At 46.5% G+C, this 19,488-nt stretch overlaps 1 protein-coding gene across 1 annotated transcript in view; it reads left to right on the top strand.

Annotated features, from left to right (window-relative positions):
* Positions 1-2,162: 2,162 nt before the first annotated feature.
* LOC147722562 (regulator of G protein signaling 9-binding protein B-like) overlaps positions 2,163-19,488 on the top strand; it is a 131,393-nt gene continuing 114,067 nt past the window's right edge. Inside the window, exons 1-2 of the mRNA XM_086965099.1 lie at positions 2,163-2,409; positions 13,040-13,349. Of these exons, the coding sequence (XP_086821225.1) occupies positions 2,314-2,409; positions 13,040-13,349 (406 nt within the window). The 5' untranslated portion in view covers positions 2,163-2,313. The remainder of the gene's footprint in view (positions 2,410-13,039; positions 13,350-19,488) is intronic.

Here is a 19,488-nt window from a genome sequence, read left to right as displayed (position 1 = left end):
GATGAATCTGGGGGTTAGTTGTGATGGTGGAGCAGGCTTATAGTCCTTGTAATGGCTTTGCGGACTGGATGAATGCACTGCCTAGGCACTGTCTTTGCCAGTAAAGGCCTTTCTTTCTTCCTCGCATGTTTATTGGAATCAGTGGTTGCAGTTCTTGAGGTTGGTGGTCTAAAATTGGCTAACGACGCACATGGGCCTTCATGGCCAGGCTCAGCACTGCTCTCGGATGGGGTCACAAGTGCAACAGCTAAGTCTAAGGGCCCTTATGTTGGGGGTTAAGGTCGCTTGCAGAGATCACATGTGCAGTAGCAAGTGCCAGGGCACGCAATCCACTGGTTTTGAAATGTCCTGCAGGCAGTCACAGATGCAGACATAGGCGCAGATGTTCCAAGGCCTTCCTACTAGGGTTGAAGTTGCACACAGATGTACACAAGCACAGCATTAGGGCAGGGCCGGCTCTAGGCTCATGGTGGCCCTGGGCAGGGAGCGTAGGTAGGGGGCCCGGAAGAGGGGGTCTGGGCGGGGCGGAGCGCGCAGGCCAGTAAAGAGGGGAGGGGGTCAGGGAGTTTAGAAGTGGAACAGAGCCGGAGGCCGCCAAATCCCTGCCAGGGGCCACCACGCAAATATGTATCCATCCTCAGAGGATTAATATATTAAGGATATATATTGACGTGGTGGCCCCTGGGGTTTGGTGGCCCTGTGCAGGTGCGCAGCTTGCACATGCCTAGAGCCGGCCCTGATTAGGGGTGGAGGCACACTGCCCCTCCTTCTGGAGTCAGTGTCACTCTCAGGGAGTTCTTATGTGCAGGGTCAGTTAAAGCCATATGTTGTTCCACATGCTAGGGTCCATGTTGCTCACAGAAGCACTGTAGGTTGGGTTGGTAGCAGCTGCAGGCCTCCAGTCTTGGCTGCCTTGGTCCTTCTGAACACCACACGGTAATGCACTGGGTCACTATATTCGCATTCGGATCTAAGGAAATGCATATTCTGTAGACGCCAGATAATGTATCTCCTTCTCTTCCATATCTTGCAACTATGCGGTATTTTGTTTATCCTCCCCCAGCCATTAGACATGTCATGGTCAGGCGGCTTGTATATCAGAATATTAAGTGCTAAGATATCGTCTGTACACTGGACGTTCCAGAAAAATACCTATTTGGTGATCGGCTACGGTGCTTAATTTGAGGAGTGGTTCTAGGTGGGGGCAACCAACACTCATTTTTGAGGACGAGCACTTATTTTTTCTCATCAGACTTTTACCCAGATCAAGAGAGAGAAAAACACACACAAAAAGAAAGATGGAAAAACAGTGACAAAGAAAGCATGGGTGAAAGAACACCCTCATGCATGAGGTAAAGAAGCAGGGAGTGTCTGGTGATGGGTAAAAACGTATCAGCTGGAATCAAGACTATGCAGCTTTGGTATTCACCATCAATGGCATTGGACAGCGTCTGCTGCGAACTGCTGAGCAACAATTTGGGCCCCAACACTTATTTTTTTTACAAATTAGGCTCTGGATATGACAGGTGGTCAGGTTACCTATGTTTAAAAAAAATAACATACTTCTATAAGCCTAAAAGCACTCGACAAAAACGTCTAGAGCACCTGTCACGGGATACTTGAGACGAGTCCCCTGCTCCAGAGATCGCAGCGGATCGCTCACAGTGAAACAAGCAGAGCTGAAGGTCCTGTGACCTTTGACCCCGCAGTCAGCTACAAGAATAGGGAAACTCTGCTGTTGAAGCTTCTTGCATATGTACAATACTCCTTCTGTGTACATCATAAACTTGCTTTATTCCGCTTGTTTACTGCCATCATCCAAGGAGATAAATGGACCACACGGTGGCTCTGGGCCGGCCTTTGTAACAGTAAACGAAAGCATTTCTCGGTGTAAACGGCTCCTCCAGCAAGGGCTTTTGAATTGCACGGATCAGAGCGCTGGATAATGAGATTAGATCGTTTTCCTCACCTTGAGGTCCCGTTCTAATCCCTTGGATTAGCAAACGATGTCCATTGTGGCAGCTCTCTGCGCCTCTCTAGTTGTGCTCTAAATCCTCGTGCTGTTCCTTGCACACAAACGGATTCTGGCGGTGTAACAAGTGACAAACACCTTGCATTTCGGCGTGTGATCGGGTCTGTGCCCTGCATGGCTGTGCTCTGCACCGACTCGGAAGAGGAGGCGGGGCTGGACCTCCCGCCCGCTTCCTTTGACATCTGAAAGTGCGGGATGCTTGGATCGTAGAGGCGAACATGTAACCGGCGCGAGCGCACCCTCTGCCCAGCGGGCCCACGCAGACAACGACGCGGATCGCCATGCCTTTACAAAATGTCCGGGTGGCCAACGAGGGGAGTGTGAACTCCCTGAAAACGCGAGAGGAGTGCAAGGCTCTGGTGCAGGCGCTCAACAAGGTGAATGTCATGTATGTTCTGACCTTTTGCCCTTTCTGCAACTTATTTACTGTCATCTATCAGAACATCAATTTTCCCTGAAAGATAGTTATTGAGGACAAGACAGAGAGCAGTGCTTTTTTTTTTACAAAGATACCAAGGTCCCTAGGGCGAGCAAGGAAAACGACCCCTTAGAGGACCGTAGTGATAGTAAAATACAGTATTTATTTCGGTTCATTACAGTATTTATTTCGGTTCAATGTACACCCCTGGGCCCGGGCCCCGGTGCCACTGCACCTGCTGCACAAATGGCAGTTACTGCCATAAAGCTTAGAAGGATTTAATTCCACTGTCCTCTCTTTCCTCCTGCTGGCCGAGAAGTATCGATCTCCTGCAAACACGCCAGAAATAAATGGGCTAGAAATGAGCACTGTTTATACCTCCTGTTTAGAGCCAGACCATTTCCTTTCAATGAAAACTCTGTCTTGTTGTATTTTTAAGGCTGTTTTTTTCTCTTTGTTGGGAATAAAATGTGTGTAGCCTTCATATTCACAATGACCTGGCATTTAAGCAATGATCCCGTGTGATATATTTCTATGCTTACAAAATTGATATTTTGAAGACGGTAGAGTAGGGCCGGACTAGGAACCCAAAGCACCTCTGGCAAATGTGGTCCTGACCACTACAAAGGGGGGCTCTCCCTCTCAAGAAAATTTGAGAAAAAATGGTGCATTCTACAACCCATTTGTCATTTTACATTCAATTTTATTAGCTTTTAAAGCAAATGGTGACTTTATTGTGCACCAGGATATGACAATCTTAATTGGGGCTCTTCAGTGATTCCCTCACTATCACCCTCCGACAGTACGTATCCATAGCCCCTCTCTCACATGTATTTCATTTGTTTTATAGCACCTCTCATACCAGTGTAGGGTGTCCAGGCGCTTTACATCATACACATACAGAGACAATTATTCATATTTGTGTAAATCAGTGTATAGCAAATGTTATGTAAGGCAAAGGCGACTACAAGGTGTAGGATTCCCATGTCATCCACACTAGTAGGCATTTTCAGGGGGCTTGGTCTGAAGAAGCACAAACTCAGGATTAATCACCTAACAACTGGTTACAGTTGACATTAATAATATGAATATATTTCTACCCAAACACACCTTTGTTAGCAACATCAGAATAAGGAAAGATCGATAAAAACATAACTTTCTAAACTGTACCATGCAGTTTCCATGCAGATTTTGATGACAGTTCATTGCTCACTGTGCTAGATTAAGACTGTAATTTATGAGCGGCAGAGTAACAAAAGAATCTCTATGACAAAAGCAGTAACCCACTGAGCTATGCACATAAATACTATTCTTTGATAGGCATGGTACAGTTCTTTGCAGCAGGCAGATTACAACTCTGCTCTACTGTCGATGAGTTAAAACTGCCACTAGACAAAACTCCCATCTTGCTCCAGCAGGTACATTAATCACCAGAATAATTTTTATTTTTAATTTTTTTTAAGACCTTTATTTTGATCGTCCATGGTACACAGATTCCAGCCTACAACCCCTCGGGCTGGCCACGCAGTACGTAACACGTGCATTGCTTCAGATATTACACAGCCCAAAGCCGTCATCCCGGGGGCACGGCGGCGTGGTAAAGTGCAGGTGTCACACTGTTCAGAGAAGGATAGTGTAGGTCTGATTTTCCATTTTTTATAGCCATAAACATGAGCGTACGTTTCAAGAATATCGTAAAATGAACCCCAACAATCGAACAAACCCCCCACCCCCCCACACGGTCATCTCGTCGAGCACGGTAAGTTCACCTCTGCACAGGCGATGCAATTGTACTTCCCAGCTCTAAGCACCTGGAACCACAAGGCCGTTAGGATTCTTACAGATCTTCTGCGCGCGCCTGCGTGGTAGGCGGAGGCTCGCAGATACCCCCCCTGTAATCGTTCCAGTTGGACCATACTTCCACCCATTTTCGGGGACACCCCCTCGCCACATACACAGTCTTTTCCTGTAGCATACACCAGTCCATATCGCTATGCCAATCTGTTAGTTTAGGTGGATCCGGACTGCCCCAGAGTCTGGCAATGTTCCTTTTTGCTACCATTTTCACCAGAATAATTTTAACACTTTTATTGTTACCTGAAAACTGCTGGATATACGAGCAACTCTGCAGCAGGTGCTTTTAAAACTGCTGCAAAAACCGCCCCTACCCTTCCAATCTCCCAGGAAAACACCTGATACCTAATAGGGTCAGTTTGTCCTTTCGGTAGAAATAGAGAAAATGCCAGCCACCCATTGTAACATTCAGCCATGCAGCAGTGAGTTTGGTTGCATTACAAAAAGCTTCTATTTTTTTTTTAATGAGGTGCCAGTAAAAGTTTTGTCATACTAGTAAACAGAGATGGGTCATGATGGCAAAACCACCTTTCAGAACTCTATGACAGGATTTGAAAAAAAAGATACCGTCAAGTCTCAATGCGCCCTTCCACAGAAAATAATAAACCTGACTTTATTGGCTAAATGCGTATGTAAAGGCGCAACATTTTACTCTGGACTTTGTAGGAAGCTGTCTTTTTATGTAGTATACCAAAATGAGGCATACTATGTAGAAAGTACAGACGACCCTTATTGGCTTACAGAGCTTACATTAATAACCCCAAATGCTCTCTTTTGTGGTAGCTTGGGCGAGCAGTTTAGGCTCATCAGAGGGTAGTGACAAGGCATTTCTTTTTTTTTTTTTTTTAAATTTGTGAAAACCTTTATTTGAGGAAATGGATGCGTACAAATACGGGCCTACAACCCGGGGGCCGGCCACGGAACAAAACTGGAAAGCACCATTATCAATTAAAGGCACGGAGTGGGTAGACGGTATTACCTAACGCTGCAAGTCAATGATATTAACTAACTGGAACCACTCGACATAGGATCAAAGGAGGTTAATTTTTATATATTAAAGAATAAAGGATCAGTTGTATAGGTAGCAACCTGGTGTACGTGGCGGGGAACAAACCAACTGTTTCATTGCAGTACAGCCAAAAAGCAATAATCAGAAAGGTCCAGAGCATGCAAAACATAGGTTCGCTTACAGTTCCTCATTGGTAGTATCCACGCCCGACCACATGTACCCAGAGACAAACTGAACAGCGTTTCCGCAGTAATAAAAACCATCAGGGAAACAGATAAGTTGCAATCATTATACAACCCAACCCAATAAATAAGAAAACAAAAGTACTAAAGAGAAAAGGAAGTAGGGGGACTCCACGTTACTGTACCCGCCCCACGGTGGTAGTGGCGATCAATAATACAAATAGCGAACGTGCTTGGGGGCGGAGCGATTAAGTCAGGATAAACAGAGCCATGGGTACCATATTACATATAATACCTATTCCTCCCCTCCCAGTAACTCACCCCGCGGGATTACGCACAGTCGTGGAGATCCAAGAAAAGGACACAAAAGAGCCATAGAAACAAAGAACTATCTAATAGACCCTAATCCACCCGTCCCACCCTGCACCCCTGCAGAAGGCTACGGCCTACCCCCCCCAGCAGCGTGCCTGTCGCCCTAATTATGAACCCGAAATATAGAATAAGATAATATAGAGAAAAGGAAAAGAAAAAGAGAAAAAAGGAAAGCCTGGGGAGAGGAACCGTGTAGCGAATGGCGCGGCCCCCGCCCCCCGCCCACACACGCCATGAGCGTGGCCCAAAACGAAACTGGCAAGTGTTCAGTTATACGTAAATATGAAGGAATCAACAAAGTATCACAATTTGGGGCAGTCCATACCTCCATTCACCGATTAGTAGTCCTCCGAAGTAAGAACCGGGCTCATCCTAGTCCTTTCTTAGCCAACGTCACAATGTGCATCGATCCAGTGGGCATAGGACATGGCGATGAGAAAAGGCCATGGAAAAGTTGCTGGACGATCAATGGAAGCAGCAAATGGGACCTCATCTCCCGATGGCAAAGCAGGAACTGTTCACGACAGCCGTGTATACCAGTGTCAATGATCACCAGCGGTTCCACCAGCACACGTATCGGATCATCGCTACCCCAACCAGAAAGCGGGGAACAAGCAACGACCACCCCGGGCCCATCCGCGTCCTCAAGGGACGACCCGGGAGCAATGGCGGCCAGTACATCGTCCTGCACACAAGAGTCCTGGGCCATGGTCGATTTCCAATTCTTCAACGCTTGCAGGACGTCGCCAATCGTGGGTTCGAATTGCGCCGTCTCTTCGGAATCATCTCCAGGGGTGAGCTCACCAGTAGAGCCCCGGCGGGATCCCCCTCAAGCGCACAAGCAGCACCCACGGCGCTAAAATGATGACCACCAAAAGAGGGGGATCCGCCGTGACACCGCTCCGCTAGGATCACTCTCCGCCACCGAGCGAAGGAGTCCGGTACGGCCGGACAGCAACAAAGGGGGGAGCCACCAAACACGGCGTCCCCAACCCACAACTTGCCGCACACCACCTCTGGAGTACCGGACGGTAATCCCAGGCACGTTCACCGATTAGTAGTCCTCCGAAGTAAGAACCAGGCTCATCCTAGTCCTTTCTTAGCCAACATCACGATGTGCATCGATCCAGTGGGCATAGGACATGGCGATGAGAAAAGGCCGTGGAAAAGTTGCTGGACGATCAATGGAAGCAGCAAATGGGACCTCCTCTCCCGATGGCAAAGCAGGAACTGTTCACGACAGCCGTGTATACCAGTGTCAATGATCACCAGCGGTTCCACCAGCACACGTATCGGATCATCGCTACCCCAACCAGAAAGCGGGAAACAAGCAACGACCACCCCGGGACCATCCGCATCCTCAAGGGACGACCCGGGAGCAATGGCGGCCAGTACATCGTCCTGCACACAAGAGTCCTGGGCCATGGTCGATTTCCAATTCTTCAACGCTTGCAGGACGTCGCCAATCGTGGGTTCGAGCTCACCAGTGCAGGCCCAAGTGGAGCACAAGGGCAAGGAATCGGCATCCCGGGACTTTACACAGGACATGGCAACAGCCGCCATTTTGCGACAATTGCGCCGTCTCTTCGGAATCATCTCCAGGGGTGATCTCACCAGTAGAGCCCCGGCGGGATCCCCCTCAAGCGCACAAGCAGCACACACGGCGCTAAAATGATGACCACCAAAAGAGGGGGATCCGCCGTGACACCGCTCCGCTAGGATCACTCTCCGCCACCGAGCGAAGGAGTCCGGTACGGCCGGACAGCAACAAAGGGGGGAGCCACCAAACACGGCGTCCCCAACCCACAACTTGCCGCACACCACCTCTGGAGTACCGGACGGTAATCCCAGGGACGTTCATTTGCCTCCGGGCTCTTCGCACATCGGCATCTTCCGGCCGGCCCCAATCCTCCACCCGAGGCCGCCGCTGACACCGTCTCGCCGGCAACTCGCTAAGGGCGAGGCCCCGGTCTCAACCCCGGAGAGGCCGCACTTTCCGGGAGGACGCCGCTGCGGATCCACTGAGCACCGGACCCACCAGGATGGATGGTAAGTGGCTGCAGAGCTTTGCATATAAGTTGTTGTCCGTTTTGGGCAGGATGAGCGACAGGATATTCGAATTTAGGCAGGTAGGACGGCGGAGCCGAGCTAACATGCGGCCATCTCGTTGTCGAGCTTGGCTCCTCCCCTCGACAAGGCATTTTTTGAGCACACAATCAGAGTCAATAAAGTATTTTTATATTTATTTTAACACCAACTTTGTAAGTGAGTAAGTAATTTTCGTAATAGCAATTTTGGCAGGTAAATAATAATGTCACTTAAATGCGTTTTTACATGGTAATGCTTTCCTGGGGAGAAAAAGGCACATACTGCATATGTTTATTTGCAAACAGTTCTCAGTGGTCCCCCTTAGGACGTAAGGTGCTAGGGGGCAAAGGTCCAAAGTACCACTAGCAGTTCAAGTTTACCAGCCCTGGAGTGTCTGGGTGCAGAGGTGCTGGACGGGTTGGTAGTCTTGCACGCTACACTGTAGGAGAAGAGGGGGCAGCTAGAACCAGACTGCAGAGGGGGACTTGGGTAGAAGTCCGAGAGCTCTCAACGAGGGGCTTGCTTCATGGGAGTCCTGGGAGAAGGGGAGAACCATCAGTTGCTGTGGACCCAGGCCGGGGAGCTCTTCTGCAGAGGGTTTTGGTCGGCTGGTGCCCGTACGCCAAAGGCACTCAAGGTTCTCAGTAAGACCTGCAAAGGGGGCAAATCAGGATAGCTGGGCCACTCTCAGTCCTGGCCTCTGCGATGCTGATGCCCCTTGTTGGCTACTCAGTCTCTGTGATGTTGGAGCCTGCATCAGACTCGAACAAGCTTTGTTGTTGCAAGGGGTCGGGTCCCTGGGTATTGCTGCAGGGCCACTCTGGTTGGTCCTGACATCTTCTCACTTGGTGGGGAGATGGATCTGACCTTTTGAAGCACAATGGTCTTTTACTGGGTGGCTGCTGTGTCGGTAGATCCGGTGAACAGCACGTTGGTGAACCGGACATTGTGGTCAGTGCCTGCAAGCTCCAAGGAAGTAGCTCCTCCATTTCATGTGAGATGCTGATTGCTTGGCAAAGTGCTGGGAGCCCTCCTAGGCTTTGGGAGGCTGCACAGTTGCAGGACAAGTTGGGTTATCGCAACTGTCAAGCTGGTAAGCAGGCAGGGTTTGGCGACAAAGTCTACCAGCAGTCTACAGTTCTTGCTTCTTCGGTTCTTCGTTGTCCTCTTCTTTCTTCAATCATATGATTCTCAGTTCTTGGTGTCAAGGGGCCACCTAAATACTCAATTTAGTGGCATTAAGGGGAGTGAAGGGTAGTAGCCAAAGGGCTACTTACCCTTGGGGTCACTACACCCCCTATAAGACCACTTCCTGTAGGAAGTGGACATAACCTTGTCCCAGAATTCCTAATTCCACCAAAATTAAAATAGTGGACCCTTCTTTCGTGGGGCACATCTGGCAGCCCACCTTAGGGGTTTGACTGGCCTGGTAGTGCACCATGCCTCCTAGAAAAACTAATTTTTCACCTATCCTGGTGCCAAATGGGCATCAGGGCCAGGGGTGGCATATCCCAGGTCAGGCAGAAGCCGGGGTGGTATATTAAAGGAAGCAGGGGCTTTTAAGTCCCAGGCCTTGGTATGCAGATTTACTAGCCAAGCTGTTCGAGGAGGTGTGAACACCTTCCTCCGGAGCAGGCATTGTTTATAGCCTTAGAGAGCATGGGCTCTCACCTGCAAGTGGTCAGAAACATGTCTGTGATAGTTGGCTGGACAATACCAGTCACCCAGCACACTAAGAAGCTGGTAGGGTTTCTGGGGGCACCTCTAAGGTGCCCTCTGGGTGCATGTTTAATAAATCCACCACTGTCATCAGTACAGATTTATTAAGAGAAGGTGTTTGATACTAAACACCATTGGTTTCAATGAAGCCATCATGTAGTTGGGGAACTCCTAATGACCAGTGTCCAATACATATACTTAAGATGGCTTCCCTGTTCACTTGTACTATCTATCAATCGAACTGGCCAGCACTGGGGCATATCTGCTCTTGCAGATATGTCCTCACATGTAATAAAATGCACCCGGTCTTAGGGCTGTATGGCCTGCTGTTGGGGTGGCTTACAGGGCCAGACTGGCCATAGCACACACCAAGTGTTTTTCCGGTGGGCTGGAAGGGTGGGGGCTGGTTTATGAGTGGTTGGGGACGCTTTTGTTACTGGGGGCCGGTTTTGCAGCAGTGCTTCAATATCGGTCCCCTGTAACAAAAGTAGCAGCAGTGCTTCTACCTAGCACCCCTCCAAACAAAAAGTACAAAAGTACCTCAAACACGCACACACATTTACATCAAAACAGGCATGGAAACTTTGACACACACACATGCACACACAAACACACACTTACATCAAAACAGTCATGGAAACTTTGATTAACTGTGCTTCAGGACCTGACATTTTTCGGGCTGAAACACACCTTACTTCAGTCTCTGGGCCTGATTCACAAAGGTAAACTTACACAGTGGTGTAAGTTTACACTTTTTCGGTATTCTCAAACTATGATTTAATAGTAGATTTACGACTGGGGCGGAAAACCTTAGTTTGTGAATACTGAAAAAGAGAAAACTTACAGAAATGTGTAAGTCTACCTTTGTAAATCAGACCCTCAGCTTCTCTTGGATCTGTACTTTATACTCATGATTTGTAGCACAAGTGCTGGAATAGAGAAGCTATTCTGTATCCAGAACCTGGTTCTGATCCAGCTCCAGCGAATCATCTCACTTGTCTCTCAATACTGCGTGCTGACTCTGAGACAGGTTCAGCAGTTCCAGCTCAATTCAGTGTGTGCTCCATTGTGAGAAACTGTAAAGGTCTCTTATTTTCCTTTCCAGCGGGGCCTGCCACATAATGCCTTACTTGATGCACAATCTAATGCCTTTTGTTTTCAAATAGTGTCCTGGATAGGAGCAGTTGTATTCATAAACCGACACAGCTGTAACCTCGCAGCTGACGGACCTCCCCACAAACAATAGGAAGAAACAAATATAGTCCCAATGCAGTGTGAGTTCACACGTTAAAACACAATCAAAGATTTTAAAGTTTCTCAATTTCTCAGGCTCTGGGTCTACACACAATATGCAGGTCTATTTAAGCTCTATAGAAATGCTAGTATGTTTGCGTATGTGTGTAAGAATACTAATGCTAGTCTTTTAAACAGCACAGAGGACCCAGAATCAAATTGATTCTATGGGGGATATTCTCAAGAACGTGTGATAATCATCACTAAAATCGGTTATCGCAATGTTTCATATCGCCGTCTAAAGCGGGAAAATACCGCTGTGTTAATGTCCTATTTACAACACGGCGATAACATGTGATATGTTCCCAATAACACGTCAAATGTCCGAGATAAAGTCACCGGCAATTATATGGAGTATTGTTTATAACAAACACTGGTAGACAGTGCAGCATCATATACCCTGATGCCGTGCTTGCATGTAGTAGACAACCAGAAGGCAGCAATACAGACTGGAGGTGGGAGTCCAGCGCCACAGGAGGAGCTGGATGAGATGAAGGACATGGTGTCTACAGTCATCAGTGTAGACGGTGGCAGAAGTTGGGGGACCGGACACTGCTCAACATGACCTGACACAACAGCACCAGGGGGAGTAACGACCAGGGACTGGCGGGACGGGGGATATGGGCACAATGGCACACATGCACAATTAAGTATAGCACATCTGTGGACAAACCATGCCCCAGACCCCTAACTCCCACCAAGAGACCAATGTACCAAAGTATGCAACATTTCAGCACTGTATAAGCACAGAAGTCAAAGGCACACCACATGAAAGGCATAAGGGGCAGCAAAATCAGAGCTGCAGGGGCGACTCGCCCAAAATGCAGCACAAACATAACATGCTGAGCATATCAATATTAACAACAATGTGGTACAAACCGCAACATGTCCACAACAGAACTGAAGAAACAATTGGTGCTGCTTGTGTGTAGAAACTGGCCAATCACATTTGGCATTGCAGGGAAACGTGAGTTGACAGTGTACAAGTACAAACACACATTTGTGATGTTATTGAAATGTCCACTGTCCGGCATCAAATAGGCAGCTCCTCCCAAACATGTCATGCAGTCTGCATGTAAACATACAACTGCATCTCCCCTTCACATTGCAGAGGGAAAACCAACACCTCCTGCAGAGCAGGCCGAACCTCTCTTCTCTGATGTCGAAGAGGACCACCACACCTTCCACGCCGACGCCCTCCAAGAGTTCATTGACAGCCACATCAACCCACCTCCAGGAGCTGAGCAGCCCAGCTGCAACTAGGAGACCCCACCCTCTGCACAGAACACACAACAGGCAGCGGCCACCACTACGGCTGCCTCTCACGACCCCCACGAACAACACATGGCCTTCCAACGCCGTGTGTTGGGGTGCCAGGAGAAGCTGGCTGAACAAGTGTGGGTGGGGTTCGACCTCATGGCAGCCAAACTAGATGCCATAGGTCGGCGTCTAAGTCCCATCAGGGACCACTCACAGTCCCTTATGGACCCCCACAGTCCGCTCCATGCACTCCAAAAATACATGGCTGACATAGCTGGAGTCCTGACTCAGAGACAAGAACAACTGCCTAGTCAGAGTGGCTCTAGCGATGTCACCCGGGAGTTTGGACACATGCGGAGGATCATGGAGAACATGAAGCGGACGCAGGCGGAAAAAGCAACTGCCTTGGCTGCACACCAGTGAGAGGTAGCTGGGTTCCTCAACTAAGTAATAAGAAAGCATTCCAGCAGCTGTCCGCCTTTTCCGTGGGAAGAGATCTTATCTTGAAAATGAATGGCACTTAAACAGTGTGAACAGCGTTAGTAGAAGTATAGTAAATGCATGCAGCCAGGCGAAGTTAACAAAAACAATTCCACACAAATGTGAATGGACACAATAATTTAGTGTGTGGAAACTGATAAGAGCCCCTCTTAAGATTTATTAAATACAAATGATTTCACAAGCATAGCGCAAGCACTGTGCAGGTAAACCTAATAATGACATGGTAATCTTACTGAAATGTACTGTGTCTAAGAGTTTGTTTTTTGTGTTTGTCTTTGGTTTGTATGGTGCTCTCTGTGCAATATGGGAAGGTGGTTGCTTGCTACCGACACCTTGCGGCATCTGTGGGAGGATCTTCCGACAGCTGCAAACTACGAGATGAACTACGGCGAACTCGGGAGAAGGCACAAGAGGTAGCTATCAGCAACAGAAACAAACTGACAGCAGCTCTCAAGAACAAACAACTAGCCAAGGAGGATCGTAAAGAGCTGGAAAGGCTATGGGTTGAGTTCTCTTCATGCGTGGAACTCCTCCACAATGATATGTGTAAAGTATTTGAGGTCGGACAAGTGGCCCCTCTCTCCACAGCTAGTAATCCACTTATTCAAACTGGGATGACAGGTGAGTTGAGTGTTCCTCATATGCCCATTTACTTCTGTTGACTTATTTAATGTGTGTGCTAAGTTTACGCTTTTAAATCTTTCTCTCACAAGACTTTCAAGGCAATCCAATGATGCATTGTTGAAGATCTTACTCTTCATAAGAACAAACATGATGATAGTTGTACATTTAATAGTGTATAAAGGTGAGCGTATACCCTAGCTCCACTATGGAGGGACTCTACAAGGTCTGAAAAACCCCAACCCACTCCTGTCAGATTCTCCTAAAGTCAAGATAATTTTTTTTTTAAATCCCTGTGCCCAATCTGCTGTGGATCAGTCAACCCCCACTGCGAAAGCCCCTTGGCCATGTGCAGTAGGGGGTTGGCTGCAGGATCTAGCCACGGTGGGTGCCAAACTCTCACTGCGCAAAGACTTCAGCAATGTGCAGCGATGGGTTCGCCCCGAGCCCAACTCATCAAGGCTGGCCAAACTCCACAGAGCATGGACTCAAACCTTCACAATGGGAGTTGGACTCAGGGCCTTGACCAGACCCTTGTAATAGCTTTTTTTTGGTACCACGGTACTGGTGCTCCTGTACCGAAGGGTGAACTGCTCTGGATACCACGGTACTGGGAACTAGTATTGCAGTACTGGAAAACCAATTTTTATATTTTATATCTCACTGAAGGGAGGGTCCCTGTGGGATGCCCCCCCCCCCTCTCCGAGCATGGCCCTGGGGTCAGGGTGTGCCCATCCTGCCCCCTTATGTGGCCTTTGATTTGTTTATTTTAGGACTCAGAGAATGAGTCCTGCAATGTTGGCTGCAACTTTTTCTTCAGTGTTGAGGCGGGCAATCAGATCATTCGGTACTGTGGTACCAGCACCAGTACTGCAGTACAGAAATGAACAAGAGGTAGAAAATCTCCCTCAGGCAATCGAACTGCCCTATTTTTTAATTTTTTGGTACATTGGGAGTCCTGAGGGATTTCTGTAGTATCAGCCATTTAGATATCCATAACTTATTCTATCAGGGTTAACTTCCTTATGCTGAACCCTAGCCCCTCTTTAAATGCTAATTCCTCGAAAAAGGCTGAAAGAATTTACACTAACACAAAAAGCACGCTTTTTGAGTAAAGTTCTAACTTTTTGCAATATTTGGTGCAATTCCGTTCTGCTGATTTTTCTGTATCATTGAGTAAAGTGGGAAATTGCACATTTAGCCCCTGTTGGATGCTCGATGGAGCGGGGCAAAATTTTCCATGAGGATGCCAAGGTTGATGAACTTATTTTTTGTAAAGTTTAAAATGATTTGTCAAATGGCACCAAAGTTAAGAAACAAAAGATGCTCCCCATGTGAAAATTCTGACCTAACTACAGCTACACAGTTACCAAAAGACATATATATTTCAGCAGGCAATCCATGATTCGTGACTCAATAGTTTACTGATAGATGTGACGCGTTTTGGCCTTGGCCTTCAAGAGACATGTTTGTGCCCAATTACCTCACAATACAAATAGTGAAAAAACTGTGAACATTAAAAAGAAAACTATAACTCAACTATATGTCGGAGCTTTAAAAGCTCCACCAACTTAGAACAATACATCATTGTCAATTTTAGTTGCAACCTTACTTCTAAGAAGCATGCAATTTATAACAAATAACAGGTTCAATAATATTCATTAAAATAATAAATGAAAGCAAATTGTACAACCAGAAGATTGCCCCAAAATGATTGTTCATACATTTTTTATAAATTGCTTGTTACTTAAAAGTAAGATTGCGTCTAAAATCGACAATGATGAATTGTTCTGAGATAAGGGAGCCTTTGAAGCTCTGACATATAGTGGAATGTAGTAACACCAAAGACCTCTTACCTGACCTACATTGCTTTTTTGTGACCTAAACAGGTTCAAAATGACAGTAACCCACCAATGTAGAACAATGTTTCCAACTTTAAGACAAACAATATTTTCTTTACTGTATTTTATCATATTTATAACATGTTTTCTTTATGCAAATATGTTCATATTATCAATTTTCATTGCATTATTTTATCTTTTAGTATACATATTGAATAGAAAAAATCTGAAATACATACATAAATTCAAACAATACTCATCTCTACAAACAGTAAAATCAGAGTTCATTTCTTATTACAACTGAATTTACTAAAAGTACCAAAATATATAGACCAGCAGCAACCTGTTATTCGTTCATCCGTACCTCACAACCAGAGTCATTCTAGCCACAATCATACTATAAATACACATCACTAGAGATTCAGCCCTCTGGGAAGTATCACGTTGTATTGGAGAGATCTGTATTTGTAGTTGCCTACAGACACTGCTTTATGATGGAAATGTCTCTCATGGACCACTTCCCTGAAGCAAACTTGGTCAACGCGCGTTTCAGTGGCCACGCCACCTTCTTCAGGACCATAGATTGAAAAAAGGTAATCTCACACTCCTAAGGTTTGTCTGCAACAAACAATGTCCTTTTCTTAAAGAAACCACCTTTTAACATGAGGGCCAGTATACACCTAAAAACTGACCGTCATTCTCTCTATGTCGCGTATATTTCGCGTATTTGGGGCCTGTATATCATTCTGTCTTATTATGACCATATCTTTTATCACCCATATTTTCCAACAATACTTGATCCAAGATTACCAATAGCACTTGTGATATCTGTGTTGTGTAATATTGTTCCTTTTCACTTTCTTCTCCTGGTGACTAGAACCATGCAGAGTAACTTCTAAGGCTGATTAGGCCTGAATGTTCTTGACAATTGCATGACTAGGCCCAGATCCGGTAATGACGTAGCCTAGTTCGACCCCTTCTGCAGACAGGTTCTTCTTCCCGTCCTCGTGCTGTAAACTGTCATCGCCAAGCCCCGCCCTCCTGCACTCCTCTCAAAGGGAGAGTCCAAAACCCCGTCCAAGCTTGAGCCAGGTGCTGCGCTTGCTGCCGGAGTCAATCAAACTGCCCTATTTTGTTTATTTTTTGGTACATTGGGAGTCCTGAGGGACTCCTGTAGTACCAGCCATTTGGATATACATAACTTATTCTATCAGGGTTAACTTCCTTGTGCTGAACCCTAGCCCCTCTTTAAATGCTAATTCCTCGAAACGGCTGAAAGGATTTACACTAACACAAAAAGCAAGCTTTCCGAGTAAAGTTCTAACTTTTTGCAATATTTGGTGCAAATCCGTTCTGCTTATTTTTCTGTATTAGTGAGTAAAGTGGGCACATTTAGCCCCTGTTTGATGCTCAATGGATCGGTGCAAAATGTTCCATGAAGAAGCCAAGGTTGATGAACTTCATTTTTGTAAAGTTTAAAATGATTTGTCAAATGGCACCAAAGTTAAGAAACAAAAGATGCCCTCCTTGTGAAAATTCTGACCTAACTACAGCCACACAGTTACCAAAAGAGACATATATTTAAGCAATCCAGGATTTTTTGCTCAATACTTTACTGATAGATGTGACAGTTTCGGCCTTAGCCTTCAACAGTCATGTTTGTGCCCAATTACCTCACAATACAAATAGTGAAAAATCTGTGAACATTAAAAAAAGGACTATAACTGAACTATATGTCAGAGCTTTAAAAGCTCCACCATCTTAGAACAATACATCATTGTCGATTTTAGTTGCAACCTTACTTTTAAGAAACAAGCAATTTATAACAAATAACATGTTGAATAATATTCATTAAAATAATAAATGAAAGCAAATTGTACAACCAGAAGATTTCCCCTAAATTATTGTTCATACATTTTTTATAAATTGCTTGTTACTTAAAAGTAAGATTGCAACTAAAATCGGCAATGAAGTATTGTGCTAAGATAAGGAAGCCTTTGAAGTTCTGACATATAGTGGAACTGTAGTCCTTATGTACTCCATTTTGTTCCTATTTGTATTGTGAGGTAAATTGGACACAAACATATCTATTGAAGGCTAATGCCGAAACATGTCACAGCTGTCAATAAACTATTGAGCCGTAAATCTTGGACTGCCAGCTTCTCTGTTTGCCTGGGGGTAACTTGAGCTTTAATACTGTAATACTGTATGGCAGCCATTACTGTATGGGAGCTGCAAACCTGCCAACTTGAAGAGCAATCTCACCATGTGAGGAGGGGCAGGGGCCTTGAAGGGGATGGAGCGTTGTGCTTAGAAGTACCTATGAGGCACTTTTGTAGTCCCCTCTGTCCCCCCACCAAAAAAAAGTTGATATGGCTGGCGCTGATGTCTTGCGGTGTTTTCACACCGCTGAGGTAATTTGAATTTTTATGGTCAAGAAATGTCCCCTAACGTGTACCCCACCGTCTCCATGTACGTGCTTAAAGTGCATGTAACTTCCCTCCTCGACCAGCTATGAAGACGCAAATACATTTGCGTCCAACGTTAACATGTCCTCTTTCAGATCCACCATGAATGGATTGATAATTCAGTTCCTAAGTATGCCTTGCCACCGTCTTTTCATGGTGCACTTTCACGTTTTCCTCGCCCTGCAGAGCTAGGCCCTGATTTCTGCCATCGAGCCCTTTCTGCTCTCTGCCTCCTGAAAGCTGCAACGTGGGATACATCCCTGACCTCTGTCCTACTCCCTGCGGGGCGAGCGGTGCCCGGCTCGGCCTGCTTGCCTGCCAAAGACAGTATTTTGCCTTCAAGTTATCAGTATAGCCGAGCTCAGCTCCTCGAAAACACATTCCAGTCTAGCAGAATAGATAAACAATCCCCCGGCTGCAGAGCAAAGGGCCCGGCCTTTCTGTCTCCATGCAAGTAATTCATTGCTCCCGTTACCATGGTAGGCCCATGGCCCCTCGCATTACACGCAGACACGTAGTCACATATGCACGCATTAATAGTCAGTATAGAGTAGCCTCTGCCCAAGAGACCTTTCCTTCTAGATAATATAGTTCCCCAAACACAAGATATCAGATATGATTTAGGAACGAGTCGATCTGACATGCCAGACTTCTGTCTCTTCCTCTAGTGCTAAATGTCAAGTCCCCTGCACCCTCCAGCCTCACGTCAGTCACACGTCATGCCGCTGCGCGCGCATCTTTGCTACAGATTTCTGCTGACATTGCAAGATTCCACTATGTATCCACCCACTTGTGACACTTTCATGTGACGTTTCTAGCACACACCTCTGTGTACGCCCTCGTGCACGCCTTCTGTTATGCACATGTGTTCTTATCTCGTTTCTCTCAGCTGTTACGCCTTCTGTATCCATCACCACTATATGCATTGACTATATATATTGTACTCTGTTAATAAAGTATTGTCTATCCCTTCCTGAACCTTAGCGGTGAAAGGAACATGATACCATGGTTCGAACCATTCCATTTTATGGAATAAAACCCTTATAACTCAGATACCACGGACTCTGCCTCTCATTTCCGAGTGAGTTATTTTATTGAACTTTACCGCATAGAAATTCCGACGGTAAATATTTATTTACCACATTAATTTGGCGCCCGAACAGGGACCCCTCCCCCACCCCATGCGCCGGTAGGTGCGTCGCAGGCTTTGCCCCCTGCCACAGCCGTGACAGACAACTACGCGTACCCGCAGGATTTCCTGTATCTCCCTCAGGCCTACGGAGGTGACGGAGACTGCGATCAGCATCCAGACGAGGCGGTGAGGAGTGCGGAGGATCCCGACCAGAGCCCAGCCGAGAGAGCAAGGTCCGAGGTGTCTAGAGGCCCACCAGTTCCGAAGTACCTGTGACGTCACGAGTCGAGTCGAGTCCTGTCCGGTCCAGCCCAGACGAGTTTCCGAGGCCTTCCGTTCCGTGCTTCCCGGTGAGTACCGTTGCTGGGGACGCATCTAGACGGGTGCATTACTATGTATCCGGTCAAGATGGGTTTGGGTACACAGACCCGGTCTGCACTGTTTTAGCAGTGTATCTGTACTGTTTAGCAGTATATCAAGTAATTCGTGTCTTCAACGGTTCGATTTTGTTTTCGTTATAGAATTCATGTATAGTCAATATGTGTTCAAAATGTTTCTATGTGATTAATGTCGTGGTATGAGTGACTGTTTGATCTACATTACTGTGTTTCTGTGTAAAAATTGTGTTCAAGTTCGAGTAAGTGTCAAGTGCCAAAGTATCAAGATGCCATTGTTCTCAAAGTTAAGACAGTTAGGAA

Source organism: Lissotriton vulgaris, chromosome 4_1, assembly GCF_964263255.1.
Source record: "Lissotriton vulgaris chromosome 4_1, aLisVul1.2, whole genome shotgun sequence".
NCBI lineage: Eukaryota > Metazoa > Chordata > Amphibia > Caudata > Salamandridae > Lissotriton > Lissotriton vulgaris.
The sequence above is the reverse complement of the archived record's forward strand: the minus strand, read 5'-3'. Positions and strand labels throughout refer to the sequence as shown.